Source organism: Corythoichthys intestinalis, chromosome 20 (assembly GCF_030265065.1).
Source record: "Corythoichthys intestinalis isolate RoL2023-P3 chromosome 20, ASM3026506v1, whole genome shotgun sequence".
Taxonomy (NCBI): Eukaryota; Metazoa; Chordata; class Actinopteri; order Syngnathiformes; family Syngnathidae; genus Corythoichthys; species Corythoichthys intestinalis.
In genome coordinates, this window is record NC_080414.1 from 23,530,761 (window position 1) to 23,549,064 (window position 18,304).

General features: G+C 39.6%; 2 protein-coding genes and 1 non-coding gene across 5 annotated transcripts in view; 2 read left to right on the top strand and 1 right to left on the bottom strand.

Moving 5' to 3' along the window:
- Positions 1-18,304, bottom strand: part of ctdspla (CTD (carboxy-terminal domain, RNA polymerase II, polypeptide A) small phosphatase-like a) — a 79,988-nt gene that overhangs the window by 42,881 nt on the left and 18,803 nt on the right. Inside the window, exon 1 of one of the 3 annotated variants that reach the window (XM_057824062.1) lies at positions 3,077-3,443. The exons of 1 other annotated variant lie outside the window; for it this stretch is intronic. In XM_057824062.1, coding sequence (XP_057680045.1) covers positions 3,077-3,152 — 76 coding nt within the window. In that variant the 5' untranslated portion in view covers positions 3,153-3,443. Of the gene's footprint in view, positions 1-3,076; positions 3,444-18,304 lie in introns of those variants that run through there. One more of the 3 variants, XM_057824060.1, reaches the window with a different exon arrangement.
- Positions 9,079-17,067, top strand: LOC130908537 (glycine--tRNA ligase-like). The gene is made up of 17 exons (XM_057824057.1): positions 9,079-9,396; positions 9,808-9,909; positions 9,975-10,077; positions 10,146-10,287; positions 13,046-13,134; positions 13,997-14,073; positions 14,143-14,288; positions 14,363-14,512; positions 14,584-14,746; positions 14,812-14,976; positions 15,057-15,163; positions 15,240-15,386; positions 15,462-15,547; positions 15,611-15,720; positions 15,810-15,903; positions 16,110-16,300; positions 16,405-17,067. The coding sequence occupies exons 1-17, from the start codon at positions 9,139-9,141 to the stop codon at positions 16,528-16,530; spliced, it is 2,256 nt and encodes a 751-aa protein (XP_057680040.1). The 5' UTR covers positions 9,079-9,138; the 3' UTR covers positions 16,531-17,067.
- Positions 10,332-10,467, top strand: LOC130909080 (small nucleolar RNA SNORA84). Its single transcript, XR_009061691.1, has one exon. It is a non-coding gene; the product is annotated as a small nucleolar RNA SNORA84 (small nucleolar RNA).

The following is an 18,304-nucleotide window of genomic DNA, read 5'->3' on the forward strand; positions in this document are numbered from 1 at the left end:
GCAGATTAGCGACAAAGTTAATGAAAACCGAAAATCTCCTTCAAAAAACTCACTGGGGGATTTGTCACTGACACGTGGTGAAGTGTAGTGCAAAAATAACAGCGGGAAACAGTGCTTTCCCTTTTACTAATCCACTGTCCCGACACTGGCCAAACTGTCAGTCGCGGTCCAAAATAGGGTTATTTCGTATAAAACCACTTGATTCTTTCTTGGTGTATACACTGATTTTTATGTGCATTTATGATGTATAATCAGCTCAGATTTGTATCTTTAGTTTCAAGAGACCAGTGTTAAGTGTAGTGCTGCAACGATTAATCGATTAACTCGAGTTATTTGATTAGAAAAAAAGATTTGAATTAAATTTTGGTGCTTCGAGTATTCGTTTAATTAAAGTGGCATTGTCATGGTTTGTTTTGAAAGTGTTTGTGTTTAGTTTTATTGATGTGGGTGGATACAATGCCCTCTAATGGTGACAGTGAATATGACATAACTGATTTCACATGGCTGAATCCAGCTGCTCCCTGTTCAGACCAACATTTTGCAGGGGGACGGGTCCCGATAAGCTTCTACTTTTTCCGTCTCCTTTGTCATGTCTGTTCTCATCTTCTTTGGATAAACAAACATACGCGATGATTTCCCTCTTTCTTTCCTTTCTTTCTTGTGACGTTGATTTTAATGTTGATGATGATGATGACAATGACAATAAATTCAAATTCAAACATTAGCTCAAACAAAAACTTAAGGGCAGTTTACATGGCGACTCTGCCACACCAAGACGCAATGACTGTGTTGTGGAGTTGCCTCACGTTCGTGTAGTGTTGGCGAAGACTGAAGGCAAAGACGCAAACCTTGGAATCCTGCCTCCAAAGTGGGAGAATTTGATTGCGAGGGCTTGAGGGGGGCTTGCTCTGCATGCATATCAAAAGCTCCCACGGCCCGCGCCGATAACGTCAGCACTTGTACACGTCACATTGGGCATGCACATCGGTGCTACTAAACATTGAAAAACAGCAAATATGGCGGAACGTCGGCTTTAATTTACTGTTTTTATAATATATTTAATTTAAATATGTTGAATGTTTCCATTTTTGTGCCTTTTGGAACAAAAGAAAACTGCCATTGCTTTGACTGGGCGGGCATGGTGTCTTCCAGGCTGAGGAAGTTGTTGGGGTAAAAGTGCATAATTCGCTGTCACCTTGTAAATCTGAACTGCCCCCTAGGGCCTGGCATGTTTACTACATCGCTTTGCGGAATTGTGACATTGGTCGAATTTTAACAGTCACCTCCTTCAATGGTGTTCCTTCTGACATCCACCACGCGGTGGTGCTGTTTTATTTATATTGAATACGTTCTTCTTCTGTTGCTGCTTACTTTTACGTTGAAGTTCGTCTGGGAACGCGTGTGTGTGCGTACCGCTGAGCTCCCGAGTGACAAGTGGTCAAGGAGGAATCATGATTTTTTTTTTATTTTGGTGAATAAATGTGCATAAGTGGAAGCTTCTCCCCTTTTTGGTACTTTTATGCACGTATCCTACCTACCACGCGTTACAGAATGGAGACGGAACCATATAGATGCAAACATGAAATTTTTCGTCTCTTTTTGGCAAGTTGCCATGTAAACGGTCCCTTAGCTTATGTTTTTTTAAATGCATTCTTAATTTAGTTTACAGGGATATTTAGCCAGTTTTGTGGGAATATGTGTTTGAACTATTTGTTAAGAGCATTAGGAAAAAAATGTTAGCATTTTATAGCATTTAAGCTAGCGGATTTTTGCTGTGTAAACTAGCCAATTGTTCTTTATTTGTTTAGTTTTTCATACCGTTTGAAGCTCAGCTCAATTATTTTAATTTTTTATGGTCCTTATCCGATTACTCGATTATTCGAACTAACTAGTTCATCGATTAATCGACTATTAAAATAATCGATAGGTGCAGCCCTAGTTTAGTGTAGTTAGCTGGTTGATTGTCAATGTGACATTGATGACCGTTTCGTTAGCCCATCAATGGCGTTTTATGTTGGCGTTAATTTAATAGCCCTTCATAAGAAAAAAAAAAATATATAGCTTTCATCAATTACACAACATGTAATTTTCTTTCATCTATGTTTAGCAAGTAAGTGTGTCAACTTGTCTCTTTTTAATTACGGTTTACCATTTACCTCTTGCAGTGAGTTGACACCATGAAATCTGACAGTCATAACCCAGACTTTTGTTGTTAATCAAAACCAAAAGGATAACAATCTGAGTGACAATTTGTATATCAAAAAGCATGTAAACCGTAACACTCTTAAAGTGAGGTACCACTGTACAAATAATTTAAAAATGTGTCAGTTGTTAGCATGTCCCCTGGCAGTTAGTCCTAAAGTTAGGGGTTCGAATCTCGCTTTATGTTTTCCTTTGTTAGATTTGACTGTTCTCCCTGTAGTTGCTAAGGGTTCTATCATGTTATTCAGGCTTCCTCCCACATTCCAAACACATCCATCTTTGGTTCGTGGAATACTAAATGAATGCGAATGTTTGTGTGCCCTCCAAATTTGAGGCTCCAATTGTTCAAAGTCAATTGGGATTATTTCCTGACTGCAAGCAATAGAAATAAATGGATGGGTGCCTATTATTTTGAATTTGGTGTAAATAAATAAAATACATTTTTATTCACTGTTGTTACAGAAGCTAAAAGAATTGTATTACTAATTGTTCAGGCAATGATAATCACGCTGGCATGAGGAAGCTGTATTTGTGTGTGTATTTGTGTTATTTAGCTCCTTTCTCGAGGTAAAACCAGTAACGTTTTGTCAGCGAGCGACATAAACAAGGGCAGAAAGTACCCGCCCCCTGTTGCAAACGAAGCAGCTCTGTGCTAACCAAACGACAAAACAGACATAAATCGTTTAAATCAAGTGTATTCTGTTTACGTATCTAATATAACAGGAGGTTTAATGTCAGCAACGGAGGCTTAAGCTCCCGAGCACTTGTTATTGCAGTATCCGGTGTCCTCTGCATCGTATAATATTTTACGCACGGTGGGAGAAAAAAAACAACATGGAAGCATGTCATAATAAATCAGAAATGTACGTCTTACCTTTATCTTGACTTGCGCAAATGCTTTCTTCCTCTTTGGGATTTGCAACCTGTGTTATGATGGACGTGTTGTCCATGGAAAAAACGAGATGTGGTGCGCCTTCGGGGGGCTACACCGTGTTATTCCGTCCGAACATGACTGTTAAAGCGAGTCGACTACACTTCCCATGAGGCTTTGCGCTTCGGCCGCTGCATCATGACACGTTCACGCGTGTGCGGGACATGGCGACATCTAAGCGGGATGGATGGGAGTTCAAGAAGGTTTGAAAACAGTCCGACTCGATTTCACTACTCCTGTGCTTCGTCCACGCGCACTGTAATTAGTTACCGTGCGTGTCGACAGCTAAGTGGCGCTACACGTCCTCCCGCCACTATGTAACCACGCCCCTTAGGAATCACCCACCCACTATGACAATGATGGCCAATCTGTGTCCCGTGGGCCATCTATGCTGGGGAAACTCAGGGGAAAGATCACCGCAGTCAAAGATAACGCCCAAAATCTCATTCATAAGAATATTTAAGAAACTATTTGGGCGGAGACAACAATACTGAATAAAGACGGTTTTAAAAATGTACATCTGCAGCCCTGTCATTGAATGACTTTTTTAAAATCATTTTCCAAAATCATGTTTTACTAGTACTCAAATTCATACTAATAAAAGAACAATACATCAAATTACACAAAAATAAAATTACAATGCACAATTGCCATTAAATGCTAAATAGTAATAATAAAAAAATAAAATAAAATACTGTTGTACAAATTTATCACAGTATCACTATCACTGGATGGAATCCAAGAAATCAAAATAATATATTTTTAAATATTTTAAATACTGATACAATAATAGTTACGTATATCACTGCTTATTTGTTGTAAACATCAAAACATTTAGATAACAATAATAATTGATTGTATATATTACCCTTTAAATCAGTGTGGGTGCATTTAAAATATGTGACTAACTACACTTTAAACTATGAATATATTGCAACATACCCAACACTAAATTTATAGATACATAACTGTCTGTGTGCAATACTCCTTTAAACTACAAATGCATCATTACATATCTAACAGTGAATGTACGTACTGTACATATGTACGTACATAAGTACAGTACATACGTAATGGGGGGGTGACAAAATATCGAAATGGTGATATAAATTGTGATACTTTGTATCCCAAAAGATTATCGATATGCTCCTGCCAAGAATCGAGATATCGTTTTAAAAGGTGTCAATGTCCCCCCAAAAATTAAAAAGGAACCCACAAGTTGCTAGCAAAATCTTCCACCATTATAGTTAACTTTAAGGCTGCATTGACGTCCAATCCAGTTAGAGTGGGAATGTTCGTTCATTCCAAACCAGAGCATTCACGTTCATTCTGTCCGATTTTCAGGGCATTTACAGGTTACTTGCTCTTCATTTTAGGGCAATTATGGGTCATTTCCTGTTGAGTTTGAGTCACTGCCTATTTATTTGGGTGATTCCCAGGTCACTTCATGTTCTGTAACTCAAAATAAACAGGAAGTGACCCATGAAATACCCCAAAATCAACAGGAAGTAACTGAATATCAACAGGTACATGACCTTAAATGGACCAAAATTACCTCATTGCCTGGCGTTGGCTGCCACTGACGGCCATAGACGTTCAATCCGTTTGAAGTGGGAGGGATGGCAGCGAATGAACGAACCACCCTCCCAGTTCAAATGGATTGGATGTCTACTAGTGATAAACTCATTCCAATTCACAGCAGAAGCTTGTTTATCTGTTTATTAGTTGTTTTTGTCAATATCCTAGAATGATTTCCTGGGCAATGTATCGATAATCGTTGTATCGCCATATCGTCATCGTGAGCTTTTTATTGCAAATCGTATCATGAGGTACCAAGAGGTTCCCACTCCTAATATGTAACATAATAAATTAAAAAAATAAAAATAAATAATCTGTACTTTCTGTTCTGCTGACAACGCATTTTAAAGAGTCATCCCCCTCAAGCACTGACAGTCAAATCTACACGCTGTTCAACAAACATTATTCACTCAGGTTCAGTTGGGGAGGAGACCAAGTCCAAAGTGCTTCCTTGGTCCTCTGCCAGCAGTGAGAACGTCACTATGTCTGTCCCAATTCACCTTCCCTGTCTGTCACTTTAATTGGGCTCGGGCCCACCCAACCCTGACTGACCCCACCTGATCATATAATGGAGGACGCTGGCGCTGTTATACACCATTAATGTGTAACACGGTGTGACTGGAAGTGTGGGTCACTTTTAAATATGACAGGACAACAAGAGTCCAACAAAACCCAGATAAAATATTGATAGAGTAAACAAACCTCTGCCTATTTTCACAATCATATATCATTCTGCATTTGGAGACCATCAATACTACACAAAAAAGCAATATTACAGTATACATCTGCACATTATTGACTGACTCAAATAATTTCCCATAAAGTGGAAGTAGGCTATATTCAACTAACAGAAAACCAAAAGCTGTTACGATTCCTCACTCTTGTTGGATGCATTTATTTTCGATTCTTCCACCCGGTTACTTTTAAGAATAAGATCAAAGTCACACTTCTGAGTCATTTCTTCACAAACCTGTTGTCTTCTCCTTTTTTCCCCTCACTAACTGAGTGATCCTGCCTAGAGCTGCGTACGTTTCGTCTGTTGATGAATTATTAAAATACATAGGGTTGTGATATTTGCTTTGATAAGACACCGATGATCAGGCTTGTTATCTTCAAATAAGTGTGGCGTGTTCGCAGACCCCTTGAATGTTTTATGAACGTTGATGTAGTTCTGTACAAAAAAAGACAACAGCAACTTTGTTTTCCTCTGAAAAATGGCATTTTTTGAGAAATTACTTAGATTTTTCCTTAAAGTACCATAACTACCAGAACAATTAGAATTACTATTGACCCTTTATAGGTTACTCATCAGTGCAAGACATCCAATTAGGCCCGCAGAATATATCATTTGAACATTGCCATCGGAATGTGCGCAAGTGCAACAGTCCAATCGCAGGACATGCGAATGTTTCTTTTTTTTTTTTTTTTTTTTGGAACATGTAGACTTTTGTTTTGCTTCATAAAAGCAGCAATAGTTTAGAGACATGTCCTCTTGGATCCCTTTTATATACAGCAATCTTCATCCATAGACTTCACTATCAGTTGATGGGAAACGGGGCGCAGGGCCGCTCCGTAGGGGAGCCTATTTTCAAAAACTTAAAATACTAATATTTTCAAAACTAAAGCTGCTAGCGATCTAAAACCATAACAGACACCTCTCAGTCTCCATGAGCAGCGGCTTCAAAAAATACAAAGTCGTTCCCTAATAAAACCCCGATTAGTTATTTTTTATATAAGTACAACAAAACTTAAAATGGCTATAAAGTTCTCAGACTTTATGCTAGATGCACAAAAACCATCAAATGCAGAGATAATCACCTATATTTTCAGGATCAATAGAAATGTTCAACATATCATATCAGCTTTTGCCCAAAATAGCGACTTACATTTTTTTCATTTAGTGCAATTTTGACATAAGTTTTCAACAGCTAATAAATCACTCATTGTTCACATCAGAAACTTGAGGAAAGCATGCAGAATCATCTTAATTCTCCACAACAAGAGCAAATTATACATTTTTCTATATACAATCACAACTTATTTAGGTTGAATTCCGATGTCACTATTGCCTCAGCACGTCTTGCGGGCTATCTGGCGCTTGTCGTTTTTAGATTGAAATGTTACATAAAATACGTAAAAGCTGATTTTTTTTTTGGTATGGACTCAGAAATGTCTAAATTTCTAGTTTCTTGCCAAAAACAGGCAGTTGGCTGAATATTACGTGATTATTTAAATGTAAAGTTATGCTATAGTGTATGGATACAAAATACAACATGGTGGCCATCACAAAACAAAGAACTTTTTAAGTTGATAACTCTTGGAAATAAATGCGTATATCCCGGAAATTTCTATCGATATAAAAGTAAAACAGTCTACATTCTTGGTTAAAAAGAAAAGAAATTGGCAGTTACCATTCATTTATACAATCATTTGAAGCTAAAGTTAGGCTATTTTTTCCCCATTCATTTAATTGTTTTCACAATGTTTCAAAATGCATGCATGAAGCTATTTTATATAATAATTACTTTGAATCCTTGACCAAATCACTCTTGAGACACTCCTGCCTGATTGTATGCACCAAAACTTTCATCCTGTTCCCATATCCACCTAATCCGGCGTTTGAACGCAGCGTGTGTTTGAGTTTATCGCATTGAAAACTTCCGCGGTGCTCTGCCTGGCCCGGCCCCCTACAGTAAACCATGGCGCAATGTCTCTAGGAGCTGTCTTGTCAACTGATAGGGAAGTCTTTGCTTCATCATTCACAGATGAACCCCCTTAACCTGGATTAAATGTTATTACATGAATACAATATTGTCATGGTGAGTCAACCAATCTTCCCAAACAGAGCTATTCAAGTCATCAGGAGAAAATTATTCTAATTTTAATAATGCGATGTATTGCAAACCCCCCCAAAGTCGCAATGTCAGTTTTTCCAATATTGTTCAGCCCTACATCCAATCCATTTTGGCAGTCATCCATTTTGAAGCTGCCAACCATCCCGTACAAAATGGATTATATATGGTGGAAAACACTCAGGTGACTTGACGTTCAGCTCTGAGACCCCCAATTTGGCCAAATTTCAGAATTGTCCGATAAGCATGTGTGATACATCATTGGAAAGCTTAAAATCTCAATTTACTGGGGAAGAAAAAATTTAAACAGGAGGGCATTTACAAAATAAAATAAAATAAAATAAAAATTCAACAGCAAAACCCTATCCGGAGGTGAGAGCACGCGAGAGCAGAATTACAGACGCCAAGACTTTAACGAAATATTATCACGTACTTACCTCTTTTCAATCCAAAAACTCAATGTAGCATGTATCACTGAGTGTCAAGACACAGCTGTGAATGGCCACAGCTGGATTTTATGAGTGAAACATGGTAATATAACAAGGGTCGCGATGCAGAAATCGCAGACATCAAGGAGTGGTCGAGATTTTCTTTTTGTCATATTTACCCTTTTAAACATTTTTTTTTTTCAAATTTTCTTTGTTTGGATTGATTATTTATCATCTAACATATCGGGGAAAATGCGACAGTAACAGAAAAAATTTTAAGCGATAGTTATGAGGTAGATATCCGGGACTTTTTTACAGATGCCATTTTTTTCATTGTGACGTCATTTGTTTAAAAGTTTAAAATATGCGAGTGAATAATTTTTTAAAGTTTTTTTTTTTGTAAAGGAAATATTGGACATCAATTATTGATTCTAAGCTAAAAATGACAGACATTTTGAATAATAAATATAATTAATGACCTTCGTTTTATGGCTGGGTTGAAACAAAAGCGGTTGCGCGACGTCTGTAAACGGGGGTTTTCAGGGTAAAACGGACAAATTAAAAATAGTTCGGGGGGCTTAATGAGCCAAGAATCTGCTATGGCAGCAAATGGACATATTGTTCTATCAAACACAACAGTTCTTTTGGCTTAAAATACAGCAGTTTATTTTATAGAGGGTTAAAAGAGCAGAAACTGCTTTTTCAGTCTTGTCTGTGTTTTCCGCCATATACTCAACCTTCCTCAGAACTATTGGACTTTTGCAAATAAATAATAACAATAACAAAATTACTAGAACTAGTGAAATCTGCACTTCGTAACCATGGTGACATCTAGCGGAACATAGTCAAACAACACCCAACTAATTCTCCCAAGAAAATAACATATAAAATAAAAATACCATTTCGAAAAGACGTAAAGTCGAGCCATAGAAGAGTGTGAAGCCTTATCAATTTTTGTTTTGTTTAGATTTCATTTGAGCCTTTTTATTTGTGGCGAATCTGCGGATGCGTCCCTCGGCAGTCGTGATTGTTTTTTTTTTTTTTTTTTTTTTAACTGAGACGAAAGTGCGGGCGATGTAAGTAAACGACATTTACTCGACATTGGAGCGATTTCATCATTCTGGTCTTCTCGCATTACGGGCTGTCCATGCTTGTTCTTCTACGCGGGGCTGCTGCATCCGCACTGCTGAGGACCACCGGCCACATTCCCTCCCTTTGCTCGGTGCTGCAGGCCCAGTCTATACGATTGGATCACCTCCGGAACCGTCCCTTTTCCACGTCGGCCCGCCTTTGGAGGACGAACAAGAAGAAAAGCTTGTGGCAGCAGCTGGAAGAAGGACGAACAACCATGGACGGCGACATGGAGAAAATCCTCGCTCCTTTGAGGCTAGCAGTCAAGGAACAGGTACTGCGTTTTTTAATACGTGTATCAAACTGTTTCGATCACGACGCCACGTTTAGCCTAACTAAGTGCAGTTCAACCGAGTCAATGAATGGGCTTTGCTTACTAGCTTAATGCTAACGCTGGCGAGCAGTCATGTCTGCGCCCTTCTGCCACGTTTCAACCGCGGTCACAGCTGAGCTTTTTAAAACGGGGTGTGGTTCTTAAAAATGGGGAAGTTATATCATGACTTAAAACCGAAATAGCTTGTCCATTCACTATTCCCAAAATTTGTGTTATCGGTTAATTAATGTGAGCCATCTTAACATTTAATAGCCAATCAAAACAAGTGTTTTTGTTTTTAACGTTCACGGAGCAAATGCAGGACTCCATTCGAATTTTTTCATTAAAAGGTAAGGACTTCCCGTTTTTCAGGGGGATCTGGTGCGCCAGATGAAGCAGGATGGTGCTCCTGACGTGGACATAACCAAAGCGGTGGCTGAACTCAAAGCAAGAAAGCGGAATCTGGAGGCCAAGGTAGCAATAATTGAGCGCATCTTGCAACTTTGCCAAGGATGAATTGATTCAACCTGTCACTGCAGGAGCTGGCGTTACAACCCAAAGACGACATTGTTGACAGAACCAAGATGGAAGACACCTTAAAGAGGCGTTTCTTTTATGATCAGGCTTTTGCTATTTACGGAGGTAAAGAAATGTTTAGTCTTTGAATGTTTGTGCCTCAACAGATGTTGCTGAACTTGTGATATTCTCAGGGGTGAGCGGCCTCTATGACTTTGGGCCGGTGGGTTGCGCTTTGAAGAACAACATCTTGCAGGCGTGGAGGCAGCACTTTATCCAAGAGGAACAGATCCTGGAGATCGATTGCACCATGCTAACTCCAGAGCCCGTCCTTAAGTGAGCCAAAACGACACACGCATTCTTCTAGTGTTTCTTTTTTCGCCTGGTGGTTCCTAGAGTCAGCTCCAAAGTGCTGAACTGTGGGTTTTTATTGGACAGGCGCACATTGACTCTGCGATTTCATGCATGGGAGCTGTTATTATCGCAGACTTCCATAGCCCGGTTGCAGATACATTCTTTTTAAGTGACTACAGGTAGTCCCTAGGTTACAAACGAGTTCTGTTCCTACGCTGGCAACGTAACCCAAATTTCTTGAGTCGTAATTAACCCGTTAAGTACCCCGAAATACCCAAAATAACTATCCAAAAACATGTGTTATAGTCATTGTACCGTCCTCGCTAGACAGCGAGCTGAGCTCCGAAATGACGATTTCAGACATCCGTTTGTTTTGCTGACTTTATTCAGCTGCTCATTACATCAGCACTTGCAGAATGAAACTAAAAAAAATGCTTTAAATCAGTTTCATCTTCAATAATAGCAATTTAAATTTTTCTACCGGCCAGCTTCTTTTACATGTTCCGAGGTCGAAACTTGAAAAGTGGGGAGACTGATCTTTTGCGGTTGCTGCCTCCAGGCTGTGGAATAGCCTTCCCCCTGAAATCCGTACCACTACGAATCTAGGTCTCTTTAAGTCTCTGTTTAAAACACACGTTTTTATACTCCCCTTCTCCCCAGATTAGAATAGCCTGGTTTCATTGCCTAAGGGTTTTTAATGTTTTGGATTTTATCGGTTTTATTGTTTAATTTGCTGTCTTGACTTTTATCGCGATGCGCCGTTTTTGTGTCTTTTTTTTTTAATGTCATTGTATAATACTTTCCTGCCTTTTATTTATCTTTAGCCATGTTTTTGTTGTAAAGCACTTTGAGGGTCTTTCGGGTTTTGTAAAGGGCTAAAAAATAAATTTGATTTGCATTTATAACTAGCTGCTGATACAGCAATAACAATCCACACGAACGATTAGCATGTTAGTTCAGTTAGTGTAGGCACATCATCAAAAACAATCATTGAAATTGAAAATGCACAGTAAAAAGAACAAAAGGTGTTATATACTGGTGTTGCTTCTGTGGATGCTTCACAAGCAACAAATGTGCGCGCAGGCTTGCAGATGTATTCTGTCTCCTCTCTCGCGACTTCGTGTGCGCAAATACGTTCTTCTTTGTGTGTAGATGCGCTCTGACTAGGGGTGTAACGGTACACAAAAATCTCGGTTCGGTACGTACCTCGGTTTTGAGGTCACGGTTCGGTTCATTTTCAGTACAGTAAGAAAACAAAATGCAAAATATAAATGTGCTAGTTGTTTATTACAGACTTTTGTGCTTTCAACAATAGGAACATTAGCCTTTACAAAGCGAGAGTTCTGCTCAAAAAGTAGCGGGTATTTAAGGATAATAATCCAACAACAATTTGCCTTTCAGACCCCGCGTATTGGTCAGCTTTGTTTCTGAAAGAAAGAGGAAAGTCCTGTGCTAAAGAGAAAAGCAATCCCAATGACAAAGATTTTAACATGTATTTTACAAATGAAATGGCTCAATGAATCATTTTATATTATGAACGGTTTTCAAAAGCTTTATTGGTGGATTTTCTCAAAGCGCCACACAGAAATTAATAAATTTAATTTTGTAAGCAGGATCTTATTATTTAATTACAGGTGTTTTAGCTCATTTCAATTTTATTTAAATGGGCTATTATTTATTTTATTATGTGTTTATATTTTACAAATGTGATGTAGTATTCATTGATATTATATTTTATGTTGTATAACTTTAGTTCCCATGTGAAAATTAGTTCCAACTTGTTTTGTTGTGGTAGGAGGGTTTTGTATTGAACACGGGGCCGTGTTGGTTATTATTATAGCAGAGAAGACAATAGTAAATCAACAAAGACAAGTCAGCTGTGCCCCGATCTACCACTCAAGAGATCTGATGAACTCAAAAAGTGAGTTACGATTGCATATTAGTTTGAAATTCGACCGGATCCACAGTGTTTTCACACGAGTGACTTCCGGTCTGCCCGATGCTAGTTAGTAGTATACAGTGGGGAGAACAAGTATTTGATACACTGCCAATGGCTTTTCCCATTGGCAGTGTATCAAATACTTGTTCTCCCCACTGTATATTGACGCAGCAGGGCCGTGTCTCGCGTCAAATAATAAACTCTGCCGTTCTTTTCTTGTGCGTCGCGTTGAGCCGCTTCTGACACGCGGCCGCACTGCGACTGGTGTGCATTGGCAGATTGACTTTAACGCCCGCGTTTCACTGCGTTCTCGTGGCGGCCAAGTTGCCGCGCCGTTGACGTTTCTTATACTGTCCTACCGTGTTGGTCCTCATTATAGTAGAGAAGACGGAGTAAATATAATCTACACAAAGAAACTAACCCGATCGACTCGCAGCCTCGAAAAGTAAGGGTTACATTACGTTAGAAACTCGTTCGGTACGCCTCCGTTCCGAACCGAGGACCCCGAACCGAAACGGTTCAATACAAATACATGTACCGTTACACCCTTTCCTCTTACTCACGTGTGGAAGTACAACCTGCTCTATGCTTCCTGCGCCAAAATAAAAGCATGCATCACGAAACAAAAGTCAACATTATATATTTTTTAAAAAATGACTGGAGACATAATGGCAGACAAGACTCCGGCGTCCTAAAGTCGAAATCATGCAAGTTGGGTACGTCGTACCCTGGGGACTACCTGTAGTTTTAAAATGTCACTGCACCTGGATGTATAGCCACCAAATTTGTTTGTGTTACCAGGACATCAGGGCATGTAGACAAGTTTGCTGACTACATGGTGAAAGATGTCAAGAATGGCGAATGCTTCAGGGCGGATCACCTACTCAAAGGTAAGCCCAACTGGGTCTTAACTCGTGAATAACCTGATTTTGCAATTTGAGACACAAGCCATTAATACGCAATAATAGACTGACTTAAGAGAAAATCTCTATAATATTCTCTAGTGCTGCAACGATTAATCGATTGACTCGAGTAATGCAATTAGAAAACTTCGTATCAAATTTTGCTGCTTCAAAGATTCGTTTAGTGATGTTGCAATGGTTTGTTTTGAAAGTGTTGCATTTATTTTTACTGCTTTGGGTGGCTACACTGTCCACTATTGGTAACAATGAATAGGCTATAACTCGTCTAACATGGCTGAATCCAGCTGCTCTCTGTTAAGACCAACATGTATGTTTCTGTTTGAGATAATGTGTGTTGATGCATTCGTTATTCAGATTAGAAGTATATTTAGCAGTTTTTTGTGAAAATGTTTGAACAGTTCAAGAGCTTTGTAAAAAAAAAAAAAAAAGTTGGCATTTTATAGACCTTAAGCTAGCTGACTTTTGCTATGCAAGTTAGCCAATTGATCTTTCTTTTTACTTAGCCTCAAATGGTATTAAAAAATGAGGATCTAAGCTCAGGTATTTTAATTTAGTTTTAATGCATAGTTTGAAGCAACACTGAAAATTTTGTATTTTATGCTCTTTTGAAAGTGCAATCTTAGCAAGCCAAAATAAATGTTATTGTAGGCATAAACAGTTTTACATTTCCTAATGTTTATTGTGCAACATACGAAATGTTCGTCATCCTATTATTTGATTTGTCGAGCTAACGCATCAATAGATTAATCGGTTACCGAAATAATCAATAGCTGAGGCACTAATGTTCTCACCAAGTTGGTACAATGTTAAAATTTTTTTTTTCCTGTAGCGCATCTCCAGAAGATGATGGCTGACAAGAAGTGTACTGCAGAGAAAAAGGCAGAGATGGAGAATGTCATCACACAGGTCTGACTGGAACTTCATTTAATTCTGTGGGTCTACTTTGGCTGACATAATGACAGTTATGTTTTACAGATGGACAACTACACCCAGCAAGAGTTAACCGACCTTTTTGTCAAGTGCAACGTCAAGTCCCCCACCACAGGAAATGACCTCACGCCTCCCATCTCCTTTAACCTCATGTTCCAGACCTCCATCGGGCCAGGGGGAAACATGCCAGGGTACAACAAAAAAAGTTAATGATGGCCACTCTTTCTGTAGACTAATGGTTGAATTGACGGGTGTGCATTTGTAGCTACCTGAGGCCTGAAACAGCTCAGGGAATCTTCCTCAACTTCAAGCGACTGTTGGAGTTCAACCAGGGAAAACTCCCCTTCGCTGCTGCTCAGATAGGAAACTCTTTCAGGAATGAAATCTCGCCTCGCTCCGGACTCATCCGCGTCAGGTGAGGGGATTTGCAACATAGGTCCTTTTAATTACAACATGGGAGCTCATTTTCGCACTTTTCACTGACAGAGAGTTCACCATGGCTGAGATCGAGCACTTTGTGGACCCCAGTGAGAAAGTCCACCCCAAGTTCTCCAATGTGGCCGACCTGGAGATTCTTTTGTACTCCTCCAGGGCTCAGACCAGCGGCCAATCTGCACATATCATGAGGCTTGGAGATGCTGTGGAGCAGGTGGGGAGGACTGTCCCACTGAAAGACAAAGTTGGAATTTATCGCAAATCTTTTGTGTCTCGTAGGGTGTGGTCAACAACTCCGTCCTGGGGTATTTCATCGGTAGGATCTACCTCTATCTCACCAAAGTGGGAATAGCCAAAGACAAGCTGCGTTTCCGCCAGCACATGGACAACGAGATGGCCCACTATGCATGCGACTGTTGGGATGCCGAAACCAAAACATCTTACGTACGTTTCAATATGGTGTCTTCATGTGGTCGTTTTTTGCATTCCCATGTGTGCTTATCTCTTGTGTTTCTACTTGCCAGGGTTGGATTGAGATTGTGGGGTGCGCTGACCGCTCCTGTTTTGACCTGAAATGTCACGCCCAAGCCACCAAGGTGCCCCTGGTTGCCGAAAAGCCACTTAAAGAACCCATATCCTTGACAAAGGCCAGTGCGCGTGTTCTCCGTCGTTCTACATCTTTGGAAACACTCCTTAATGTCGTCACACAAAGTCGTAAACGTAGTCCAGTTTGAGCCCAACAAAGGAGTCATCGGCAAGGCTTACAAAAAGGATGCCAAGATTGCCATGGAGTACCTGGCTTCATGCGATGAGTGTTTCATTGCAGAAAAGGAGCAACTTCTCAATGAGACTGGGTAAGACTCAAAATGGAAAGGTCAAAGGTTCCTCACTCTTTGAATGTTGAGTAGTATCTGTCTTGAACTCCACAGAGAGTTCACCATCGAGGTGGAGGGAAAGACATTCAAACTGACCAAAGACATGGTGGCCGTGAAGCGATTCCAGAAGACACTACATGGTAAGATCTGAGCTCAAGTGGGGTGCATGGAATTGATCATCCTAAGTGTCTTGTCATCCCTAGTGGAGGAAGTGGTCCCGAATGTCATCGAGCCTTCGTTCGGTATCGGTAGAATCATGTACACCATCTTTGAGCACACCTTCCATGTCAGAGAGGGCGACGAACAAAGGACTGTATGTGCACTCAATGCTCATCCTTCAATACAAACGGGCAGTATGCAATATTTTAACTTGATTAATTGAATGCTTTTTTTCTCCCCCAGTTCTTCAGCTTCCCTGCGACTGTTGCACCATACAAATGTTCAATTCTGCCTTTGAGTCAAAACCAAGAGTTTGTGCCATTCGTGAAGCAGCTTTGTAAGTTTTTTTTTTTTTTTTTTTTATTTAAACATTGCATACAATGTAAACAGATTGAGCCAAAACATGTACACAATTGTATTCAAGGGCAATTTGGACGAAGCTCTGCTATGATAAGCGAACGTTTTTACTGCTATAATTGCCTGTCCTATCCTATACATCAAACAAAATCTCAACTCCTGTTCACGACTTTTCTCTCCTCCCAGCCGAGGCCATGACCAGAAATGGTGTCTCCCACAAGGTGGATGACTCCGCAGGGTCCATCGGGAGACGATACGCCCGGACGGATGAGATCGGTGTGGCGTTTGGCATCACCATTGATTTCGACACAGTCAACAAGACGCCTCACACCGCTACCCTCAGGGATCGTGACTCTATGCGGCAGATCCGTGCCGAGGTATCCCTTCCAGCTGCATTTTCTGTCTGAAGTAGAGGTTTCGTGGCCGAATGGGGAAAACTCTTGCGGCGGAAATCTAACTTAACATCTTTTTCCCTCCTCAGGTGAACGAGCTGCCTGTGATCATTCGGGATTTGGCCAACGGTACGCTGACCTGGGCAGATGTGGAAACAAAGTATCCCACCTTTGAAGGACAGGAGACCAGCAAGAGGGACGCAGTTGAGGAGTGAAGCATACTCTTCTGCCCGATGTAGGAAGAAAGAAAAAAAATCCACAGACTTCTGTTGCATTTGCATCACCCAGGAAGATCATCACTCAGCTTGTATTGATCACGTCCACAAGGAGGAACAGCATTTGGACCATGTATGAACACCACGTCTTATGTGTTTCTAAAAAGGGAGAAACTGTTATCCGGTTGTCTTCGACTGAAGGAAGATGCCGCTATTCAACTTTTCCGGCCGACCAGATATATATCTAGCGCTCAATAAAAAACCGCCAGCACTTACTGGACATGTGCATACCACTTTCAAAAGGTTCTCTCCTTTTACAGTGTTAATAGCAAATAATCCCAAGATAATATGTAAATTCTAGCAAGTTTTGGAATGTCTGAGGAAACCGGAGTATCTTAAACAACATGCAAACCCTGTGTAATGGCCAGAGCAGTGATTTGCAGTAATAAGAACAATGAGACTTCGAGGCAAATCGACTGACCACTAATTTTGTTGTGCTGCCCACAAAAACGTAAATACAATACAGTTTATCTTGAATGAGCAATGGTGTTGCTAATGACTGACCGGTGATGCTGCCCAATGATTGCATTGGCAGTAATGCTGCATTTAAATCAGCAATTACATGCAAAATTGGGGAATGGTGATGAATACAAATGCACCCTGTCCCTCATTCATTTTCTCAGAGTTGGTGCACTTATTTTCAGTTTCTAGCCATCAATGGTGGCTGACATTTTGGGCGATATCGCCCTCTGCTGTTGATAGAAATTAACATTACACATCTACTTAGTTATCAATTTCCACGGGTTGATATAATCGAAACAATTTTAGCATGTTTTAGGTTCACGGCGTCTGTCACCGATGGATTAAAATTCATTATCGAACGCAGTACTAATCAGAATTAGGGCTACTACGAGTACTAATCTGCAACAGTTTCAATAAATTATTAATCATTGAAAGATCATTGCTAGAAAATGGTCCAAATCCTCTTGAGCCGGATTATCATCAATGTAATCCATAAAAATATATATTTTCAATTATCTGCTTTTTATTGGGACAATTATTTATAGTCCTACTTTTATCAGTGTCGTTTTTGGTTCCAATAAAACTTTACAGATTACAAACCCAGAGTAATATAAAACTATCTTGATTTATAGCCTATATGAGATTAGTTATCAAACAAAATAACCGTTTGTAGCAGTTTTTGAATGCGAACAAACATTTGGTATTCAAAAATTTGCATTTGAACACTTAATTTTTCATTTAAGAAAAGTTTTCTTCGATTTTAGCAATCCTTTTTGTGTTCGGGCCATATTATGGGTAGGGCATTTGTGTTAAATTATTCTATCCCCCTTAAAGTTGCTTTAATCATAAAATATTTTCAATTAAAGAATAAAGAAAAAAAACATAAAAAATAAAATTGCCCCCCCCCCCCTTTTTTTTGTGTGAAAATGAACGCAAAGCAAATGACCGTCTAAGGTGGTAGTCACATGATCAGTTTGAAAAATAATTTAGACCCATTATAAAAATCTTTTTTTGTTCATTTCATTCATTTTAGTTGTGTTTTCTTGCTTTACAACTTTTATATATAGTAGGGTGACCATATTTTGATTTCTAAAAAAGAGGACACTCAGCCCAGCCTCAGCCTGGCCTCAAGATACTTGAATTTTACTCACTCAAAGATGCCTATATCACTTTAATATATTTAAAGTGTGCCCCCTCACTCTGGATGGAAAAATGCAGTTTGAAAAAAAAAAAAAAAAAGACTTAAAAAAAA

Bases quoted from the DNA above. Each gene is read 5' to 3' on its own strand.
- LOC130908537 (XM_057824057.1), top strand. From the start codon at position 9,139: ATGCTTGTTCTTCTACGCGGGGCTGCTGCATCCGCACTGCTGAGGACC. The intron at 13,135-13,996 runs GTAAGCCCAACT...TTTTTCCTGTAG, and splicing joins GGCGGATCACCTACTCAAAG to CGCATCTCCAGAAGATGATG. The intron at 15,164-15,239 runs CATATCCTTGAC...AATGTCGTCACA, and splicing joins GAAAAGCCACTTAAAGAACC to CAAAGTCGTAAACGTAGTCC.